The sequence below is a fragment of the Micropterus salmoides genome, unplaced genomic scaffold, assembly GCF_014851395.1.
Source record: "Micropterus salmoides isolate LMB-PRFRI ecotype aquatic unplaced genomic scaffold, ASM1485139v1 Ms_hic_scaffold_21, whole genome shotgun sequence".
In the NCBI taxonomy this organism is placed as follows: domain Eukaryota; kingdom Metazoa; phylum Chordata; class Actinopteri; order Centrarchiformes; family Centrarchidae; genus Micropterus; species Micropterus salmoides.
In genome coordinates this window covers 8,298,793-8,322,741 of record NW_024041262.1, presented here as the reverse complement: position 1 = coordinate 8,322,741, position 23,949 = coordinate 8,298,793, and the positions used below count along the sequence as shown (strand labels likewise).

Below are 23,949 nucleotides of genomic sequence, written 5' to 3'. Positions count from 1 at the left end.
TCATAGTGTGTTCATGACGTACTACCAAATTTTGATCGTGTTTGTGTTTGTCTAGACAAAGAGATCTACATCTAATAAAATTTAACATCTAAAAGCTTGTGTACAGATTGGTCACTGTCAACCTTAATATATTGACTATATTAAAAATCGAAATTAAAAAATCTATCTGGTATTGTAATATTAAAATATCTACTACATATCTATAGAAAGTTGTAATAATGTAAATAATGGCACTATATTTGTTCTAATAAATATTAGTCCCACACTGCAGTAAGATATGTCTGCACAGCACAGAATTAAATGCTGTCTACATTAAATGTAGACCATATAGAAATTATTTTACATTAATAAATATACTCTCTTTATATATATACACCCAGTGAACCTACACTGTAAACAAACAGAAATTTTACATTAACATTTTATTAGTTTCTTTCTCTACACAAACAATCACACAAATCAAATCAAAATGTGGTAGTGTGTGGTGTGAACACGCGGCTCCTGTACACTTTTCAAAAATTATCCACAGGACAAGAGGAAAGTGATAAAATGACCTGCCTCTGAAAAAGCTACCCTGGTAAGTTTTTCCCACAAAATCATGTTTTTTGTTGCCCTCCATTACAGTCGCACACAGCACTTGGCATAGTTAACAGTGGCTCAATTCCAGCATATTCGTCTACGGTGAAGTACCATAGAAAAAGTCCACCGTAAATACTCTGGTAGCGCTTAATAAAATGTTCCCTGGTGTGTGCAGTCACGCACCTACAAGTTGTAACAACACAATGCAAGTGCAAACAGTCACATTTACTTGGTTTGTATTCAAAATTGGATGAAATTCAAACAATTTACATATATTTAACATGATGCAGGTCTTACATACCGAGTGCTTGTCTTACAATATGTAAATGTCCTGAATCCAAATGTAAGGAAGGTCCTGTACAACTATGGATTTCAACAAAAGCTTTCTCTCACTTCATATGCTCCACATATAGTTGTTTGATTTTATATTTTAAATTTCTTTGCACATTCCACGAGCCACCACCATCTCCACCCCATCTTTCACTCATCAGTCATCACCACATGCAGTGTCCTATGTGAAAGGCTGTAGAGGTCAAGACCACGCTGTCCATCTCTGTTACTCTGTTCATGAATAAACAGAGGCCAGTGTACGGGTGTGCGTGTCCGTCAGGGCGATTACACGAACACGGAAACACACACAAGCGCTCACACAGCCTCGTGCCGACTCCACTGGCATAATTAGAAACATTTGGGATCATTTGCAAAGGGAACACGAGCTCTGATGGGATCCAGATGCACTACTGGGTTTCACTGAAATACAGGAACCCTTATTTACGAGGGGCCATTACTGGCTCCTCACCCAGGGAGGTGTGTGTGTGTGAGTGTGCACATACTACCCGGTTTGTCAGGATACTAAATGAGTGTTTGGGGGTGGATCATCCATATTAGGTCAAACTCAGTTTAATAGCTTTTGTATTTGTGGGAAAATGAGGGTTTGTATTCATTGTATTTCTGAACAGTGAACTTGAATTAACTTGGGGGGGGGGGGGGGGGTCAAAAGCAGAAGTTTCCAACACACAGAAAACGTACAGTTCACCATTTTCTTAGTGATTTCAAGATGCAACATATTCTCAACAAAATGTATACCAATGATTATTTTACGGCTTCTTCTGTTGGTGTCAACAAAATGACTCTTCTGGATTTCCTGTGGAGGAGCAAAAAAATCACGCAATTAGCTTCCCTAGTGTTTTCATGAAATGCTCTTAACTGAGAAGTGAGACCTGCAGCAGGGATGATTACTGTTTACAGTACAAAGAGGACAAGCGTTGTCACTTGCAGCACTATGCTGCCACCTTGTGGCTACAAGAGGAACAGGCACTAAAAGTTGGTCAGGGTTGCTTGTGGTTTCACATAATCATGGATCAAACTGGGTTTAGAAGTAGAGGTTCTTTGTCCCGATATGTTGAAAAGACATTAGATTAAAAAATGTTTGGATCCAAGGCTTTAGATTTAATTTAGAAAGTGGTTGGGTTTAGACGAAAGATTGTTGAGATCATGTAAAAGTTCATGTCAGCAGAATTTCTCTCTGCCCTTGAATTTGATATGATCCTGTGAAGCATTGCCATGAACCAACAAGGCATAACCAGCCACGAAAAGAGCCATTGCTATTGATATATGATCATATTGCACATTTCTTCAAAAAATTTATCAAATACTCAGTAAAATCAACAGCTTTTTTGTTTATGTAAAACCCCTGGAGAGTCCTCACTCTTGATGGCACATAAGAAGATTTGGTTTAGCAACAGCTTCAGGACTGTCAATAATAATAATAATAATAATGAAGAAGGTCATGACGTGTCAGATCATCCTGTCATACTTTGAAAGATCACTGACCTTTCTGCAGCTTTGTAGGTCATCGATAAAATCAGCTTAATGCATTGATCAGAACACCCGTAGTGTTCATTCTGTCCTCAGTCTCCATCACCACTTCCTGACTGATCAGAGAGCACAGTGTTGCTGTGTAACACTGCAACATCACTCATGTCCCAGTAAACTGATCAATGGAAGGAAGGATCCCTACAGAAAACAGACAAACAGGTGAGGACATTAGGTTTGATGGGTGCAAATGTGTACATCTGAATGTTAGTGTATGTGTGTGTACCTGGTGCAGGCCGACAGAGAGTCAGTCGAACCTCATGTGGTGAAGTCTTGAACAGCTTTAGCACCTTCTACAGAAAGAATAGAGAACTTTTATAATATATGATAATGACGCTGCAGATCTTCAATAATTTTAAAAAGTATCAATTCCATGCCACGTAACTACAAAAAGGTGTATCAGTATTTCCTGTCAGGGTGAAGAAACCTATCCTATTAAAACAACATTTTAGACCATCACATGAGAGAAAAATAACCCACAATAGTCAAATTAATATTTATGCCTGCATATTTATGTGCAATATGGTCAGACTATTGAACCGGCTTTGGTTAAAGGCTCGTCATATAGATCCAGTGCCGTGCTGATCTACCCTGCAAAAATTACATGTAGCCATAAAATGCATCATATTAGAGATAGACGACAATATGATTTTAATGAAAGGGCAATAACAACATCATCATCATGCAAAGTAAATTAAAGAAAAGTCCCATCACATCAAGCAAATCAAGGGTTACTGATAAGATTAGTAAACACAAATGGAAAAAAAAACTTAATTTGAAATCTGCACATACTGGATAGGATAGCTCCTTCAGTGACTGCCCATTGATGGCCAACATGACGTCTCCCTCCTGGATCCTGCCGCACTGCTGAGCTGGCTGGCCGGGGAAAAGCTGCTTTATTCGGACCAGCCTGCTGAAGTCCTGAGTTGGGGGATCCAGCTCGCACATTATGAAGCTGAAGCCCAGGCCGTTGGCACTCTTAGTTAGAGTCACTTCCTGGGTGTTGTCTGAGGATTTGGAGGAGGAAGACGGAGGCAGTAACGGAATAATGATGAGGTGAAAAACGATCAGGGATGAAAAGGAATTGGAAGTGGAAGGGTGAACAGAGGGAAGGGAAGAGAAAAGATAGAGCTCATCATCTTTTTTATTTTAGAAAATTCATTGGACAATGTTTATTTTTTTAAATTTTTTATTAAAATTTTTTTTTGTCTTGTTGAGACTGAAACTTAAAGGTGCCATAGGTAAGAACGTGAAGCAATTTACATGTATCAATAACCTTGTATTGCCAATGTGTGAACAGATTGTAATGCAAATTAAAAAGGAGAACTTCCCTGACTTTCTTGGTTGCCAGAGGGTGTGACGTTTATGCGCACTCCCGAGTGCTTTCTCGTCCACTCCCCTACAGCCTCAACAGTGTGCAACACTAGCTAATGTTAGCTTAGAAACTGAGTCAACTAACAACAACAAACTACTGGCACTGCCAATAACACAGTCCAACACAGTTCAAAAGTCCAAAGTCAAAACTAACATTACTGCAAAGCATGTGAAACATATTGGGATATTGTAGTTTTAGCTGGCTAATGTTAGCAAACGTTAGCTTGCTTGCTAACACAGAGAAAGCTAGCTAATGAAGCTTGAGCCTTGAGTGTAAAACATAAGCTAATTCATCCAGACTCATGGGGCTGATCTGCTGGTAGATTGGCTAGCCTGCAGGTTGCTTTATCGGCTGGTGTTGTGGCGGCGTACTAATGTTATCACTAGCAAAATACTCTCTGAGTGCATAATCAAAATCTCTCTCTGAAATTTGTTTAGCTTTTCGCAGGAAGACTGCACTGCTTGCGGTGGTGTTTGGTCTGGCAAGGTGGTCAGAAGATGCCGCAGGCAGTGATCGTCTCAAGGTCTGCTGCACCTAATCAAATCCCTTCCTTTTCCGACACTGATGAGTGTATTTCTGTCGTAGGCTGGGGGGGTGTTGTAGGCTGCTGTCTCAATTTACATGTACTCATATGGCAGACACTTTTATCCAAAGCGACTTAAATTTGAGGAATAACATACTAAGCATCAATAAAGCATCAATACAGTAAGAGATCTACAAGTGACCATAGATACTAGTAAGAGCCATAAGAGAATTAACCCCTGTGTAAAACTAACAACTGCGTTCTACTAGCCAAGAGCAATACAAGGCAGGGTCACTGGGATGGGGGAGTGACAATAGTAACTTTCTGACAGGGAAAATAAGATTCAGAACCTACAGGTGGATGATATGGTGCAAGGTTGGGTCTTGTGTTGGACATGCAGCATGTTTCACTGAGAAGGTTATGTCAGTTGCAGCAGACAATAGTCGTCTGTCTGAACTAGCTTGCAGGCGTCGCTTCAATCTGGTGCAGGTATACTAGAAAGGACGGACAGTTTTTCTTTGTTCTACATTTCACACATTACTTTCAGTAATTAAAAAAAACAATAGTTTGTCATTTTGGGAAATACAGAATACACTTCTTTTGGATTGTCTGACTACAGAGTATTAGAGTATTTGTAACATTTCAATAGCATACTGGTTGAGAGTCAACAATTCAACTGTTTCACAAATAAAACCGTTTTCTAGGTTTGATTAGGTTTCGGCACAAAATGACCCATCTTGTCAAGGGTATGCTCATGAATTGTCATGTGAACTCTACTGATAATCTGTTAAACATCTACAGACAAAGTAAAACAATTGTTACAAATTCTCTATAAACTATTTCTAGACGGACTATCCAAAATATATATTCCCATACCCATTCTTGCTTAGGGCTACCTCTGTAATATCTCATAAAATATAACGCTACAGCAAACAGCTGGTTAGCATAAAGACTGGAAACATGCTAAAACAGCTAGCCTGGCTCTGTCCACCGGTAAAAAAAATTAAAGAAAGATAAGAAGAAGATATTACGAGTTTATACGTGATCTTTAGAGGTTTTAGTAGGCGGATTTTGTTACCTTTGGACAGAGCCGGTTTTCAGCCTTTGTGCAAAACTAAGCTAACCCCCTGCTGGTTGTAGCTGTATATTTACCACACAGATATGAGAGTCGTATCAGTATTTTCATGTACCCTCAACAAGAAAAACATTTCCCAAAATTAAAAACTTTTCCTTAAAGCAGACTATAGTTTTTGCAACAGTTGGATTCATTCAGGAGTTATTTTTTCGGTTCGGATTTTAAAAGTTCTTTTGATTTCAAATACAAATGTGTCAACCATAGGTGTCAACTCAAATATGGTCAGAACAGATTCTCTTGATCACAGAATAGTATTTTTTTCATCACTGGAAATAAAGGCTTGTTATTTCAATATAAAAGAAGTATTACTTGCATGTCCTCGTCAGCCTTCTGTAGACATGATGAAAGGCAACAGAAAAATTTATCACTTATAAAACCATTTTGATAGAATTAAAAATTCAGTTCAGTAACTTTATTCAGTGACAGATATATACATAAAGGTACATACAATGAGCAGCAATACAGGTCTGTACAGAAATGGGTAGGAGGGACATTTTGAAGGTTTAGATGTCAATGGACATTGGCTATTTTGCCATCAGATGTCTTCGGTTAATGGTTGCCAAGATGATAACTTCTAAAAGGGACACCATTGACTCTGTATTAAAACAGGATCATCCTGTCTGTGATGCCTGCCAGATATAGAAGGACAGACCGAAGAATTAGGTGAGGCCAGTTGGATAAGAAGAGGAAAAAGGTCAGGGTCAATAATGAAGATCAGGATGAAGAGAAGGAAGTGTGTGAAAGTTTGCCTTGAAGCAGCCAGACTAGCATGATTGACTATTGAAGCACAAAACAGCTTAAGAGTACTTCACGCAGGTTCTTCCTCAGAAAAGTTTTGAGACATAATGTTCTGTTTCTCTTAGAGAACTGCAGATCGATCTATTGGCAAAATTGTATTTATTATGGAAAGAATGCAAAAGCACAAATGCTCTGCAATTTTTTTCTGAGCAGTTCCCAGAAAGACATCCTGGCCTTTCTTAGCTTGTTGGAGCACTTTTATGCATTTTAGTTCAAGTCCATTGGTGTAAACCTATGCTGAGTTTTCCTACCATCATTGACAAAGCTGTAGTCCCTAGGCCGGTCAGAAATCGTGTTTGCAGGAGTACTGATGGTCGAGTGGCTGTTGATCCTTAGTGGGCTGGTAGCTGGACTGATGCTTTGATTGGAAACACTGCTGCTGCTGGTGTCTGCACTGAGAGAAACCCTGGGTAGGCTCATCAAGTCCCTCTCTAAAACCAGGTTTACCACCTAGAGGAGAAAAGAGGGAATAATGTAATTGAGAGGAACACAAATGAGATAAAACTTTTAGGAAGGAGAGGGAGAGGACAAGAAAACCGCATGAAAGGGGAGAAGAAGAATGAGAGTGGAATGCAAGCGCACCATAAGGCTACCCGAACGGTGTACTTGTTGTAGGTTCCAAATCCCTGCTGCCTGCCAGATCTCTATCTCAGGCATGCAAACTCCTTACCTTTCAGCAAAATTTGCCGTTTTGAAACCAAAATGGGTCACCTACGTGATTTGTGCGGATTTGATGAGAAAATATTTGGGGTCTATATTTTAATATATATATATAATACATAATATTTGGCAAACTATAGTAGTTTTCATATTGACCCTGGTGTAAATCATAATTAGTAGTATACCAAATGGACTCTGGTGTATATTACAGGCATGCAAACTCCTCACCTTTCAGCAAAATTTGCCGTTTTGAAACCAAAATGGGTCACCTACGTGATTTGTGCGGATTTGATGAGAAAATATTTGGGGTCTATATTTTAATATATTATAATACATAATATTTGGCAAACTATAGTAGTTTTCATATTGACCCTGGTGTAAATCATAATTAGTAGTATACCAAATGGACTCTGGTGTATATTACAGGCATGCAAACTCCTCACCTTTCAGCAAAATTTGCCGTTTTGAAACCAAAATGGGTCACCTACGTGATTTGTGCGGATTTGATGAGAAAATATTTGGGGTCTATATTTTAATATATTATAATACATAATATTTGGCAAACTATAGTAGTTTTCATATTGACCCTGGTGTAAATCATAATTAGTAGTATACCAAATGGACTCTGGTGTATATTACAGGCATGCAAACCCCTCACCTTTCGGCAAAATTCGCTGTTGATTTGTGCAGATCCGATGAGATGTGTGGGCGGGCTGTCGGTCATTGCAAAGAGAGCATTTAGGCCACCCGTTTTATTTATTTGGAGACGCTGGGGACATGTACCCACCACTTTTTGAAATGGCTGATTTTGTCCCCATCACTTTTTAAAAACATAATTTGTTTTAAAAAAATTCTGAAATATAGCTTGTAGTTAAATAACAAATGAAAATACCTTTAGAAATGTTTATTTGCACATTAAGAAAACATGCAATGCAATTAAAATATAGAAGAAACAAATGTGCAATGTCCAAAACAAAAAAGTAACTTAAGCTAAAAAAAAACAACCAGTAACCTAACTTTAACAACTTCTTGTCACAGTTTCTTTTTGGCCAAGTTTTCCGTTCTCTCCCTTCGAAAATGACAAAAGAGGAGGGAAGACTAAATCATGCCTGCATGTGTGTTGCCTCAGCAGGGATGATATTACATGAAAAGTCGATCTACTGGAGAAACAGATCTGAAAGCAACACAGAATGACTGAGAGCTGCACTGACTTAGATTCTGTTATATTTATATATTTTAAAATGTCAAATGCTTCCTGAATTTTGTGTTTCCTTTTACATAAATAAAAACATTTCCACCATAAATTGTTGAAGAAAATGAAGTGTTTCATAATCAAAATTTCCTGCGAGAGGTCCCCCCAGACACCCAGCTCATATATCTTGGCATTAAGGATATGTTAAAACACTGTTTAAGGATCTTTTTGTTTAGTTTTCGTGAACATAATATTGTTTATCGTGATATCTTGCCAGCTAAGTGTCTCTTCACATCCCTAAACTGAGCCCTTATGTCCCCACCACTTTTTAACACAAAGTGACGCCATTACCCTTGCATGTCGGTATCTTTTCAATTCAATTTAATTAGCTTTATTGGCATGAATGTATAACAACAATATTGCCAAAGCATCATAGAAACTACATAAGAACAATCAACCCCATACATTTGTCCATAAGTAATTAAAGCATATGTGTGTGTGTGTGTATATTAATAGACAAAGAATAAAAAAATATATTAATTGATTATAATTGATAATTGTAAAATTAAATAATAAATAAATAAATAAAAATAAATCAGTGTCAAATGTAAAAACAAAACAATTACTAAAATATCAAACAATAAAAATAATAAGAATTTGAAAATTTGTAAAATTATTTATCAGTCTGAGTTTCCAGACTTATTTTGGGTATATTTGGGAAATGGTAGCAAATTTTTTTTGTCTTAGTGTTTTATATTTAGGGCATGAGGTTAGAAAGTGCAGTTCTGTCTCAACCTGTCCTCTGTCACACTGGGAGCAGAGTCTCCTCTTGTGGTAGCTAGCTCTGTCTGTGGTGACCCTTTTCTATGGCCAGGCTGTGTTCACTCAGTCTGTATGTTGTCAACATTTTTCTTAGTTTAGGACATTTTATTGTGCTCAGGTAATTTGCCAGTGTGAATTCTCTTTTTAGGATCAGATCAGAGAACATTGTAATTTACTTTGTCGTTTCTTTCCAGTATTCAATTTTTTTTTTTCTGCTTGTTGATAATTTGGTTTGGTCTGTTTGAGTTGGTGTTGCTGTCCTGAGGCTGTTGGGGACTTGTTACTGCAGAGAGCTTCAGGACCAGCTGGCTTAGGGGACTCTTCTCTGGTTTCAGCTCCTGGCATGTTAGGGCTTTGTGATGGTTTGTCCGGGGGTTAACTGATTTTAAATGATTGTAAAATTTAATTGATCTTTTCTGTATTTTTAGTAAGAGGGGGTATTGGCCGAGCTCTGCTCTGCACAGGTTACTTGGTGTTTTTCTCTGCACCTGCATTATGCTCTTACAGAACTCGGTATGGAAAGATTCTATGATTGCTTTGTCCCATTTGTCAAATTCATTATTAAGTTTTGGCCCCCAAATTTCGCTACCATATAGAATTATTGGCTGTAGTACAAATTGGAAAATTTTAAGCCAGATGTCAATTGGAATATAGATTTTAATTATTTTCATTGCATAGAAAGCTCTCCTTGCTTTGTCCCTCACATCTTTCACAGCCATGTTAAAGTTCCCTGTGTATGTAATGTTGAGGCCAAAATAAGTTTAGTTTTTTGTATGTTGTAATGTAGTGTGATCTATAGAAATTGTGTGCAATGTATCTTTCTCTTGTTGCAGTAGACGAATCCACGTTATCTCTGTACGTTTCTCTGCTTGCGTTTCTCTGATTTGCAGTAACCTTCTTTGACTGACAGAAGCACTTTTGCCCATGTACAGAACCGATCCGGCAGACAGTACGGATTTGGCACTGACACTTCCACAGTCAAAAAGCTGGACACTTCTCACCTTTAATGGCTGCCACCTTGGCTACAGAGCAAAAAAACTTGTGAAAATGGCGGCCAAGGAAGCTGCAGCGGTGACAGTTGCACACAAACGCAAGTAAAAAGTATGTTATTGTTATTCATTTTTAATCAAATTTAATTGAAGTCAAATAGGCAAACAAGCTGGCATATGTTTTGGCAGGCGGCAATTGCAGTCAAATGTTGAAGACAATACTCTGAAATGGGCACACTGCACAGTCAACACCCTGTTGATATTCATGCACTACGAAAGTAAGTACATAGTGTACACAGTGTAGTACATGTATGTGACTGTATAATAGAAGTAGACGTAGTCAGCGTGACGTCACATATTGGTTTGTGGACTGCTGTTTTAAAGCCTCGAATTTGGCATTTTGGCCTTTGCCATTTAGATTTTTTGTTACCAGGCACCAGATGCGACGATATTGGGACGAGACGGTGGCGCTAGCTAGCTTGGTTAGCAAGGTGCATCCGTAATTTACATTAGTTGTGAGTTACACCAGGATGCTAATTTTGGCTAACGCAAAACAGGCTTAAAACAAAACGTACTTACTGGAAAAATGAACAACCAACTCCTGATTAACTATTTCAACAGCGCTGGTCAATGTACACAGTGAAGTGGAATGAAGTCATTCTCGCCTGATTGACATGTCGCCGTGGTTGTGACTTGTCAAAAACAAGTAGTCCCGCTAAATTATCCCCTGCTTTAATGTTAATTTTCCTCTAAATGGGACCATCATTTACTAAATGAACATTATGTTGGATTGAAGAAGACTTAATACTAGCGATTGAGACCATAAACTCATTAGGAAAGTGTTTACTGAATAAATCAAGTGAGAAGTAGGGTCACATTATTTCTTATGGAACTGGAAATCTTTTTGTAACCAGTGGAGTTGCCCATGCTGGCCGTTGGAAAGAATACAAGTTTAAGGCACTTCTGCATTAGCTTCACTTTTCAGACCGGGAGGTTCCCGATTGGTACTAACACAAGTATCTGAAATTAGACACAGTTTAAGAATCTCCAGCCATGTTAGGGCCCCTGTGAGGCTGTCCTTACACGCAGTGGAACTTTTAGCTAAATGCTAATGTCAGCATGCTAACATGCTTACAATGACAATGCTAACATGTAATGGGTATAATGTTTACCATGTTGACAATCTTAGTTTAAAATGTTAGCATGCTAGCATTTGCTAAGTAGCGCTACTCACAAAGTACACCTGAAAGCAAAGCATTGGACAAATTAAAATGTGTTTTTTTAGCCATGCTGCTAACATAATCAGCTACATATTGTCCTTTACCTCCCCAGTTTTACTCAGACACTCCACAGCCTGATTGTAGGTGAAGCCCCGGAAGCTAATCCCATTCACCTGCAACAGTCTGTCACCTATAATAGAGAATGTTTGGGACAAATAAACAGGTTAATTATATTTTCCTCCTCTACTTGTTTCAGTTCTTTACATTGCTACATCAGATGTTTGTGTTTGTGTTGTATTTCCACATTGTAATATCAATCTTGAAATAATAAATGTGTTGAATTTCAGTGAGTGCTTCATTGGTTCACACAAGCTAAGTTCGGGGGTACTGTTAAATATAGTAATTTGCTGTGTGCTCTGATTTAACAATAAAGCAATTCAGACAACTTAACATAATTTGTACCCTACATTGTGTTCTTTGTCTTCCTATTTACAATTTCATCTGAGTGTGATGTCTAACATGCTAGTCATTATTGGTACTGTATGCCTGTGTTTACTTTTCTTTATATGAACTTCTAGGTTCCCATCAGACTTTTTAATTTTAGATGGGTGGACTATAAACCTGCAATCCAATAATCACACTCAAGAAGAGCTAAACGACTCTGATGGAAACTACTGGAGCTTTCCATGCAGAGTGAGTCTGTAGCAAATACGCAGATCTGTATGAAGGAGCTTCATTGTTGTAAGAAATCAATAAATGCAATAAATGACTACAATGGAGATGCTTCAAATGACTGCCCACAGATCCATAACCAGGTTAAAAAGGTTATTCTTCACAAGCACATAAGGCCTTAGCATTGTTTTGATTTGCTATTAAGCTGTAATACCTGTATGTACACGTCCGTCTCTCTCAGCAGCCCCTCCTGGAACAAGGCTTCTGATGTAGACTCCTCCATTACGAAGGTTAGTGTTGACACCACCCTTAATGATTCATGACACAAACTTTCATTCAGAACATATCGGTGCTGTACTGATGAGTAGGAGGGAAAACAATGTGCAAATAACCTGTTTTGCCTAAGGTTGTTATTTCAGTTTGTTGCAGCACATTTTATAATGCAGCGGTGGTCAGTGTGAGTGAGGTAGCATGGACCAACCTCTCTCTCTCTATAATTTTGTCAGCTGTTAATTAAATTTGGGTGGAGCAGACTGAAGAATGAGATACTGTATTAATTACCCTCCTTAACCTAATGTTTTTGATCAAACTCCTACATTGTAGACACATTAATTAGATTGGTACTGAGTTTTGCAGACTGACACCACAACCACTGTTTTTGGATGCAACCAGAATTTTTATTAAAACACTTTTTTAAGACAACTTTATATGCTGTCAACATCAGTAGTTTAGTGTACAGTAATGTAACATTCAGGCTCCACCATTCACAATGACATCTTTTACAAAATTTGTCATAAACTCACAGAGATGCTGATGCCCAGACTTCCTGATATCTTTCTGAGCTCCACAGTGATCTCCCCCTGCCCCACACAGTTTAGAGATGGAGACGAAGAGCAGCTGTCCTGAAAGCAACGCAGACAGAAACAACGCTCACTTCACCATGTGTCTGACTGCATTCACACCTACTCACTGATCCATGCATCCCTAAAGATGATTGGCAGTACACAAGGGGCAATAGGTCAGATATTATCACAAGTAAAAACTAAGCAGCTAAGCTGTTAGTTTACCATGTAGAGCCTAGAAAAATACCCTTTAACAGATTAAAAAAGATACCATCACCATGATTTTACCTGTGCACTGAGGACTCGTACTTCTCGTGGGACGTGAAGCCTGTTGCCGGTTTTCCGCGTCATCGTGACCGAATCAGTCCCATCCAAGCTATCGTCTCCTGATCGGCTGTCTGTCATCAACATGGTCTGGGACTCGTAATTCCTCAACATGGAAGAGCGCACACTGATGGGACTGAGGGGCACTGTGGAAAACAACGACAAGATTATATCCCAAAATACTGAAGTTGAACATTTTGAAAATGTTCATTCACCATGAGAGTAACCAACTATTCATCTCAGGTTTTCCTTGTTTGAACGTGTTGAATTTATAGTTTTGGGAAATACCTTTATTCACTCTCTTGCCCAGAGATAGATGAGTAGATCAATATCTCACTTTACTGTACAGACATCATGTCTGTACTGTGTGCTGTCAAATGGTTTTATAGCTGTTCTGAACGGCTACACTCAAAGCCGGCGGTTATTGAGAGAGGGGAGACGTGATATTGTTTAAATATGCGAATAACCCCACACATTTTCAGTGTCAGTTGTTTGCAGTCAAAGTGACTAAAATAGCTGTGTCGAGAATGAAAAAAAAAATAGCCAGAGATAGAAGGTCAAACCCTGACTCGTCGTCTCCGCAAAGCTGTCCCAAAGTAAATGGTCAGACACAGACCCCCGTAATCTGAAAGTGTGTATGTGGATTTCTGACAAGCACTTCTTTGTAGTATACTGCTCCCTTAGAGTCAGTAGCCAGTTAGCTAAGCTTAGCATAAAAACTGAAGGGGGGAAACAAGCTAGTTGTTGTTTTTGTGTGGATAAAACAAACGAGACATGACATTACACTGGTTCCCACCAAGAAATAATCAGGCACATGATCCCCAGTAAAACAGCGTTTTTACTGTACACTTCCTTTTTATAATACAGATTTTTTTTTAATTAGATATAATGTCTTATTTAGTGAGCTTTACTAGAAATGTTTAATAGAGGAGACATGCCACTTAAAGAATCCTCAATTAAACTATAGGGAAAGCCTGTTAAGCTTGATTAAGCTTATACTCCTGCGTCGGCCATACAGGTGTCCCCGTCCACTGTGTTGACTTTTGCCAGCCAAGGAGGCTATCTTCAGGTTTATCCCTCTGCTAACTTGAATGGGGGTAAAGTTGTATATGTGCGGCTGTTATAGACTTTTCAAATGTTATCAACCGAATGAATAATATTCTGATAGTGAAACGAGTAATTTCGCTTGGGTTGTGACGGTCAAATATAGTGATCCACCTTATTTTGGGGCAAAGTCATCAAATTTTTTCAGCGATATTTATCAGTTTTTATGTCCTGTAACCAGTGAAAATGCAGTTATGGCTCTCTCTCCATTCATTCAGATAGGGGCTTGGTCTTGTTAGTCCGTTATAACTGCCTGGAGGCGTTACCAAGATGGCTGACGAGTGGCATGACTTGCCTATAAGGACTTGGCTTTAGAGATGCAGGTAGGTTGTTTTTAATAGGCTAGCTGTTTCCCAATGTTTCCAGTCTTTGTGCTAAGCTAACGGCTGCTGGCTATAGCTTCATATGTGACGAAAAGACACAAGAGCGGTATCAATCTAACTCTCAGCAAGAATGCAAATAAGTGTATTTTAATTGATCTGAATCTGAAAGAATACAAACTTTACTCTTGCCCAAGTAGCTACATCACTGTGACGTGTGCTGTTTTAGCATTGAAAATGTAACGAAAGGACAGATGGACCATAATGTGTTTTAACATCAGAACTTGAAGCCTTACATTGTAGGATGAGAGTTGGAGGATGGAATTTGTTTATGCCCTTAAGAGCAAAATGAGTCAACATAAACTGACACTGCCCGAAGACAAAAAAGTGGGATGGTAATATAAATATACACATTTTTGACATATTATTGCATATAACAGACCAAAACAGAACACCCAGGTACAAAAAGGCACTATGCAATACAAAGAAACGAAACGAAAGATACAAATCTAATTTTTGCATGTTGATGAATTACTAAATCGCTAACATTACACGCAAACAAAAGAGGGCAGGGGTTAAAGCCACAGGGTCATTACACACACACACACACACACACACACACACACACACACACAAGCACCTTTTGGCTGTGAGATAATGAGCTGCACCTCTTCGGGGCAGCTTTGAATGACCTCTGCTGCCTCACTGAAGGTGACGCCCTCCAGGCTGATGTGGTTCAGAGAGATCAGGCGACCACCTGCAGGCAAAGGTCACTGTGAAATGGTGCTGGTGTCCGGTAACAGTGGAATTTGAAGACCTCCCCACCACCTCTGTGTGACCCAAAAGGCCCTCACTGTCCACCTTTGCACTACACATTCCCTGCATCCATTTTCTTAAAATGGAGGAAGATGCTGAGTGAATTCAAAAGCAAAACACCTATCACCAGATGACTGGACATACATGCAGTGTTCTTCAAAATGAGGTATCCAACATTTGAAAGGTTACACCTACCCTTGCAAAATAATTGAAAGCACTTAAACAGAACCAATCAATGGCTTTTTTAAGGAGGAAAATTGAAATGATTTTGATTTCTAAATGTGAAAGGAAACATTCACATACAAAGTTTATTAGTTTCATAAGGATAAAATAAAATCCTCCACCTGGTCGGATGCGTCCATCCTTATCAGCAGGTCCACCAGGCACAATGGAAGCAACAAAGATGCCCAAGTCATAATGCCCCACAGCGTCCTCTCCCACTATCACTATACCTGTATCAACACATCCCACAGATGTGTCAAGAAGACAGCTTTCAGTAAGTGTATGACTTATTCATCAATTCACATACCTACTGTGAGTGTGCTGACATGGTCTAAAACATTTATTCATTCACTTACATGGTCTAAAACATTTTAAACATTTATCCTATGAGGTTTGTCAATGTATTCTGCTTGGAAAGTTTTAAAGTGCTGTGATGGGAAAACACCACAGGCACTCAAATTCAAACAGACACAGTAGCATGAATGTGTACCAGAACATAGTTTAAACATACTGAAAATAAAGGTAATGGGATGATAGTAATAGCCATTGTTGGCGGTAGATTAGTGCACGTCTGCTGTACATGAAATGAAAAAGAGCATCCAACAGTTGAATCCAATTCTTCTTGGGGTCAGAAAATACCTTAATAACACTCTGTTGATGCTTACCGAGGCCAATCTTAGGGTCTTTCTTTAAAGAAACACATATGACCTCTCTCTCTGATGGTGGCCCTAGTTTTGTAAGACACAAAGTAGAATAACACATTTAAAACTCAACAACTCATTTAAAAGGAAAACTTGGCTTCTTCCTAACATATACAATAAATCAATAAGAAGACGCATCATTTGTCCACATTTAATCAAAATCACACTGTGGGGTGGCAATAATATATATATATTATATAATATTTGTAAGTGCACCATTCCACAATTATGGTCAACATTGAATTATTCATGAAACAAAATCCCATCTGCAGGCAAAGAAGGACATTTGATGGCCACAAAAAGTGTAAAGAGGTCAACTAGTGGCAATCTCCTAACAACTAACATAATTTTTGTTGGAGTGGTGGACTTGACGTAGAACATCTGTCACATGTTTGCCATTAGATAGAAAGCGTGAGCAGTATGTTTGATCATACCTTTGGCTGCTGGGGAGCCGGAAGGCGCTTCAGAGCCACTCCTTTGAAAGCAGGCTGGGGAACGCATGCCAGTGCTGCTGCGCTGACTGCTGGAGCAGGTACTGCAGAAGAAAAACAGAAAACGATAGTGATAGTAGAGCTTGACTGATCTTACACAATTCTGTCCTCTGAGAATAGGAAGTGATTTGTCTGCTGAGGTGGTTTGTTTGGAATAAGCAGAAGAAGAAGTGGTTGAAATTAGCATGAGCTAGCTTTGGAGGATAAACAAAGTACTTCTGCTCATTGAGGCACAGGTACTTCTGTTTAATGCGGGTCTCGAGCCTGGCTGCGACGTCATCACACAGCTTGTTCAGGGACTCGTCCTGAGGCGTGGTCAGACCGCTGTCATCCCGTGGCATCTCTGAACAGGAGATGGACTTGAGCCGGCTGCTCTGAGCACGACACGCTGCCGCATACTGCACGATGTTGTCCTCTGGAGGTGAACGCAAAGAAACACACACAGGAGTGGAAATGGTCAGCAAGAAAAGTCACCAAACAGCAGAGTGGGTTTCAGTTTCATCTTTTCACTAACGTCTTCTGAGGTCCACAGAAAATGGCAATAAGCCTTGACGAGTTCCACAACTCAAAAGCCAACTTGGGCAATAGTCGGAAACTGACCTGAGACCAGGCTGTGGCTGAGCTGGCGAGAGTTCATCTCATTGTTAAACTTGTGCTGGGCTGAGCAGAGGTTACACAGATATTTGGCTATCTTGGATCTCTCTGTGATGAAGGTGTACTTCTTCTTGCTGCCCCGGCACTCTACTACAAATTTACGCCTCTGCAGGAACACAAAGGAAAGATAAGACGTGCAGAAAAATAACAAATGCCACTACAACAATTTCATTGTCATTTAAATTTGATTTGATTAAATGATAAAAGAATGACTGCACTCACATTAGAGGAGATCGTAGCTGTCTCCCTCCAGTGGAAATTCTGACTAGTGGATCGGCAGCCATCTTTAACCTCATAGACGATGACTCCTTTGGCACAAACCCCGAGAATAATCTCCCCTTCTAAAGGCTTTTTCTCACGCATCACACGGTGGAACAACACGCCGTATTCAGGCAACTGCTGACACACCTACAGGCATAAATAGAGTGGTAACCATACTTCATATGATACTAGAGCAGTCATAGTGGTATAGGTGCAAACCACTAGATATTCATTTCCATTATGAAATATCTTGCTACCTTGAGAAACTCAAGCTCTGATTCGTCGGCGAGCATCTGAGCGTTGTTGGTGTGAAGTCGAAGCAGCTCCCCCTGTATGTAAGGCAGGGCACGTTTCTCCATCACGCTCTTGGAGACATACTGGTCAGGGCGGTAGTAGGTCCTACCGTACACCTAAACACAACAGATCAAAAGCTTTTATTTAGACAATGAATGCAGTAGAAACTTAATTATACATGCAAAAAGCTATAGTTTTTTTAAAGGTGAAATGTTTAAATATTTGAACTAATATCACCATGAAACTTCCCAATTAATTACTTACATTATGACAATAAATTTTTTGTATTACAAGTTTTCTGATGTGTTTGTTTAAATATGCAAATGAGGCACCATCTAATGTTAACTTTTGGTGAGTTTAGGAAATCTACAGATGCAAATAGACAAATAGACTATTTTAGGCTTTTTCTTGCCACTAGTCTGAAAGAAGACATGTCGACCAGTGCATTTAAAAACAGTGTTTTTAACTGTAGTGTCTTGTCTTAAGGGAAAATTGCACAAGTGTACTTTCCAATAATTATACTATACCATACACCATTTCTATGACACTTACTGTGAATCATTAATATGTTGATGTTTAAAAATGCTGTATGTGGTACCTTTAAATCAATTTCTAGTTGGACCTTAGATGCTGATGTTTCCACAACATCAGCGTGATTATAACAACAAATTTTTCTTCAAATCCGTGGTTCACAACCTCGGGCATGCAGTCTCCACACTCTGTCTGCAGGGCCAGAGCTCCCAGGTACAGAGCAGTCTCCTCATGGCAGGACAGCTTGTTTTCCAGAAGGTCTCTCCTGAGCTGGAGGTAATACTGGTGGCGGGTCTGTTTGTGCCTGATAGAGAAGACCGCACACATTCAAAAGGATTCAACCCGACTTCACGAGATGCTCATGTCTTTTTGGAGGGTTTTTTTTGGTATCAACACACGAAGAAATACTTACAAAAGAAGAGAAATGTCATTGACAAAGAATTTGATCCTGAAGAAAAGGACAAAGGTGGTTGTAGGCACTTTCTTCCAGCTATCCGGAGCAACTTTGGAAATCTTGGTATCGTTGTCCACAAAGAAAAACTCGTTATCTGATCAGAGAAAAGAACAAGGAAAAATTGTGAGATGATACGAATAATTTACGACTTCTAATCTACCTACACGACACAAGCCCCATACAACAGATGTGGTCACACCAAAAAGTTGCTGACCTGGCTACATGCTCATGTTTGTAGATTATTTGTGTTTTTGCTGGTAATTCACTGTAAATACTGCATGTCGAACTGAAGGTGTTCATCTCCCTATGATTTCTGTGTGTGCATGTTTTCCCACCAGGATGTAAATTACATACACCTGAATAAATGACCTCAAAATGATCTAGTGTTCAAATAAACCACACATGATGTCATCCAAGTCATAGTTATCCAAGGTGGGTTCAAATTAAGGGCAACTGGATTATAACCCACTTTGTACTACACACGCATTGCGTGAAAACTCAGACAGCCCTTCAGAAAGACAGGCAGTCATTCCTTCAGCGTCTCAGTAGGTCAATCTGCCAGTGACTACACGCTCACTAACTTGTTATCCTCAAAGCTCTTTACCGTCTAAATAAGCAAGGCCAAAGTAGAAATGTTCCATCAGGTTGGAGTGAGCCACAATCATGTCGAAGACGTCTCCTCCTCTGGTTTTCACCTCACACTTGACCAGAATGCTCTGACCATTTGGCATCACCACACTCAGCTCTCTCTGAGTGATTGGAGACTTCCCTTTCTTTGACTGCGAGATGGAGAAAAGACATTTAGGGATTAATGAATAACTAATGACAATAATAAACAAATACTTTTAAAAATCTAATGGGAGTGACCTTAGAGGCAATATACTTACAGAGCTTTTTACACCCCTACATTTATTTTGTAACTTCATTTACTAGTGACTTGGTAGATTCAGATAATGATAATGATACATTATATAATCAATGAATCAAATAAATTATCATCTATTAGTATAGGTTAAGGTTAGATAAGACTTTTTTTTATCTGTCTTACTGCTGTTTACTTCCTGCAACACTGTACGCCGGATAAGCGGTTGATGATGGATGGATGGATGGATGGACTGCTGTTTACTTTCTTACAATCGCTAATTCAAAAAATCATGTGCATTATTCTGAAATGGACCATTCTGCATAATGAATACTTTTACTTTTGGTACTTATATATTCATGGTATAGCTGTTGTACAAGGTTACAATGCAGGCCTTTTACTTGTAACAAAGTATTTTTACATTGTGGTATTACTATTTTTAGGAAATTCTTTTCTGAATATGTTTAGGGTTTGAAGTTACCCATGCAGTTGCAGAGTAGTGCTTTATTCTGTTTGTATTAGGGGTTGTGTAAATGTTTGTTAACAAAGTTCCAGAGTTTCAAGAAGCAGAGATAATCAAACTCTCACAATGACAGAATATATATATTTTTTTCAAGAACTCACCACAATGGATCCAGGCAGCTCCAAGACAACCAGCGGCTCATCTAACATCCTAATAAACTCAGGACCCATGTCCTGCAACAGAGGACAAGGAAAAAGAAACTATCAACTCCCCACCACAAGATATTATGTTATTATTATATAATGTAACATTATATAATAATCTTGCTTACCTTCGCTTTCTTGTCATTCAGACTCATTGTGGACTCGAACTGTGTTAGGGATCTTGAGTTGGCGTTTCGATTGCCATCCATGTACGGAGTGCTGGGGCTGTGATTCAGCTGCTGCCAGGTGCCGTAACTCTCCCTGTGTCGACCTCCCGAGAGAATCCTGGGGAAAATTAGTTTTTCCGTTCTCAGTCTGAGGGGAGGTGAGATCTGTCACTCATGACAAAGATCAAAGATCAAAGATGATTCAAAGAAACATCACTCATTTCATGGCAGAAACCTCCTCTGGGGGTTTTGTCTTCCCAACACTGTCTTTTTACTTGTCTCTCTTTCCTCGTTGTTTTTGTCATTTAAGCAACTGATCAAACTTTTAATTTAGTTTATTTTGAAGTAAACAACATGTTTTTTTCTGTCTTCTTACTGTGCTTCAAACCTGTAAACAGGTTTATGACAGTGAAGTGTGTGATTAAAAACTTCTGTTATAAGGTGTGTAAAATATGTTTGGACACAGACCCTGCGGCCTCGCATGGATAAGATGTTCCGAAGAATGTTCTAGAAATCTTCTTCTTCAGCGCCCATGTTGAGTTACTAAAAGAGCCACCTGAAAAACAAATTGGAATGTAATCCTCATGTCCAAGTGCTTATATTATAGCTTTCACATTTGGTGTGGTAAAATGTCTAAAACATCTTTCTGACATTTTGGAAAATTCATTTATTCTGTTTTTTTCATGAGAATTCGATGAGAAGATTGATACTACTCTTGTGTGTATGCTATATGGAGCTAGAATCAGCAGTCAGTAAGCTTAGGGAGGCATAAAGGCTGTAAGCAGGGGGTAATTATGGGATTAGAACAGTCTCATAAGTATTGACAAACAAGATACGTAACTGGTAAAACACAATGCACAAATACATGTAGAGTGATTTGTAAATGTTGTCAATGTTGCATTACCGCCACATACTGTAAAAGCTTGGTCATCCTTGCACTTCATTTTTTTTTACAGATACAAGTCACTCTGGCACAGATACAGATAGAGAGATACAAATCACTCAATGTATTTTTCAAGTTACGTATTAATTTGTGAAGATTTACGAGACTGTTCTAGTTCAATCTCAAAACATATTGCTCCGCTTTGCTCCAGTTTCGGGGTTGACTGACATGTTTCCTTGAAAATGTGTAACGGGTTTTGAGGTATATTTTCTCTTATTTTGTGGGTGTGTCGGAAGGTGTTACCCTGTCAGTAGTGACATGCGTATAAACACAGCCCTATTAAAAAGGCAGTGAACTGCAGTGCGCTTCCATATACAACAGGGTGTTCAAGGCACCACCAATTCGGTTCAAATAAACGTTTTGCTACAAAATATCGGGGCTGGGGCTGGCTCTGTCCAATGGTCCTCGGTTTTTAAATCAGTACAAAAGTCAAAATGTGTAAATTAATGAGATTTCATTAGCTGTGGACAGAGTTAGGCTAGCTGTTTCCCTTTGTTTCTAGTTTTTACATGACATTTAATGGCTGCTGGCAGTTGCTACATATTTATTTTACAGAAATGGCACATGAAGCCACAGCCAGCAGTTAGCCAAAAGTTAAAAAAGGAAACCATCACCTGTCAATCTCACAAATTTACACATTTAGAGTTTTGTACGGAAATAAAACGAGATGTTTATTAATTTCATCACATCTGGACAAAGCCAGTTTAGCGGTTTCCCCTTGCTTCCTGTCTTTAAGCTAAGCTAAGCTAACTAGCTGCTGACAGTGGCAGAACAGAACAGAAGACACATGACAAGTAATTTACAGATATGTATGCTGTAGCAGACAAAAAAACAAGTGTCAATTGGACTTTAAATCTGACACAAAGAGATCTGTTTCTTACTATGTAATCTTTCCCTGACCGCTTGACTGCGGTCTGTTAGGTGGGATCCATTTTCAGCCATGGACACATGATCAACCTGCAAAGACATCACTGTCCAGCTCAAGGAAACAAGCAGGGAGTTGGTGCTATCAGTAAACAACAACAACAACAACAAAAACTAACTTAAAACCAAACATGACCTCATTTAAGGAGCTCAAATAAAACACTCACTGAGTTTCTGTAGACATCCTCTACCAGCTGCCTGATGAGCCGTTCAGCAGGAGGCAGCACTGAGGCCTTGTGGTGAAGCTCACAGTTTTCTAGCACCGTCAGCAGGTCAGTCCGCCTGACCACCATGTCCTCGCACATGCTCAGCAGCAAACCCTCCAGCTCTGCACTCAGCTGGACCGGCTGGGAGGAACGAGGTGACAGCAAAGATGGATGATGCGCAAGTACTAAGAACACGCAAGAATGAGTTTTAGCAAGAGACAGAAGAGGGAAGTAAGTACCTGGTTTTGAGGTAGATGATAATCAACGCACCAATAAAGAGTCATCCCCAGTGAGTACACAACCATCTGAGAACAGCAGAACATGGAAATTATTTAGAATCCGTTTTTGTGGTCCAGTGCTACTGTTTGTTTGGAGGTTATGCTATTACCTGATTCTTAACAAGTTTTGCCTTTTAACTAAAAACAAACACAGCACTATGCACTCACAGATAAAATAAAAAGCGAAAATGGTTCTGAAAAAAATTTACGGTTTATTGGTTGGATAATTTAAAAAATGTCATATTTTATGATGCTGTGGTTCTTTTTTACCTATGAGTGTTTTTCTCTGTGAGATAGTTTATTTGAATACTTTTTAAAAGTGTGAAGTGATAAAAGTAGCGTTTCACAACAAAACAGCAGTAATATGTAGAATAAACATAAACATAGTTTTGTGTTTTTGATTTTTTCCTATCCGTTAATAATCAAATAACCCCTCAGATTTATCTTGCGACCTTTAGTGAGGGTCCCAACCCCCAGCTTCAGAACCACATGTCTGCATCATGATATTTTGCAGTCGGAGTCCTCACAACCAGTTCGAGCTTTTTGACCTTTTCGGCTGCAGTCCTGGTGGAGGCAGCGTGACCCTGCTGGACCTCGGGAGCTGTAAAGGAGGCCACGTCTTCATAGCGGGCACAGCTCTTGAAGGCCAGACTCCCATTGGCTGACAGCAGCACTGAGCCTGGGCTCAGCACACTGCACATGTTACCTGAACAGAACAGAAACTTGTGACATTTACCAACTCAGAGGGTTGGTATTACGTCCTCTTGCGCTGTTAAGGTAAGCATTTTGTTTCAAAATGAGTCCGTCTGGATGCTCTTGAATGCTTGTCTGAGAAAAGAGCCCTGAACCCAGATATCAGGTGGAACAGGGGGGGAAATGGGAACTGGTAAGGTGTTACCTTTTTGGGAAATGTCCAGTAAGGCCTCAGTGGCGGCAAGCAGCAGACACCAGACCTCATCCTCATCCAGTGGTGAACCCCGGGCCTCCAGCACTTCTGCCAGGGTCACAAATGTACCCATCCTGCTGGGAGACACACACACAACAGAGAC

General features: G+C 39.4%; 1 protein-coding gene across 1 annotated transcript; it reads right to left on the bottom strand.

The window, feature by feature from the left end:
- Nucleotides 1-789: 789 nt before the first annotated feature.
- On the bottom strand, nt 790-23,949 carry frmpd2 (FERM and PDZ domain containing 2). Its single transcript, XM_038736341.1, has 28 exons — nt 23,799-23,949; nt 23,449-23,606; nt 22,862-22,927; nt 22,584-22,763; nt 22,374-22,449; nt 21,018-21,105; nt 20,511-20,667; nt 20,341-20,412; nt 19,459-19,633; nt 18,813-18,948; nt 18,566-18,704; nt 17,833-17,985; nt 17,537-17,722; nt 17,261-17,420; nt 16,877-17,075; nt 16,604-16,704; nt 16,134-16,196; nt 15,591-15,698; nt 15,071-15,187; nt 12,971-13,152; nt 12,644-12,742; nt 12,055-12,148; nt 11,273-11,358; nt 6,537-6,735; nt 3,247-3,461; nt 2,681-2,747; nt 2,413-2,595; nt 790-1,723 (listed from the first exon to the last, which is right to left on the bottom strand). Exons 1-27 carry the CDS (start codon nt 23,917-23,919, stop codon nt 2,558-2,560), a joined length of 3,435 nt encoding a protein of 1,144 aa, XP_038592269.1. The 5' UTR covers nt 23,920-23,949; the 3' UTR covers nt 790-1,723; nt 2,413-2,557.

Coding starts and splice junctions, on each gene's coding strand:
- frmpd2 (XM_038736341.1), bottom strand. CDS start 23,919: ATGGGTACATTTGTGACCCTGGCAGAAGTGCTGGAGGCCCGGGGTTCA. Junction 18,949..19,458: donor TGGCCTTGCTTATTTAGACG/GTAAAGAGCTTT, acceptor TTCTCTGATCAG/ATAACGAGTTTTTCTTTGTG. Junction 17,076..17,260: donor CAGCCACAGCCTGGTCTCAG/GTCAGTTTCCGA, acceptor GTTCACCTCCAG/AGGACAACATCGTGCAGTAT.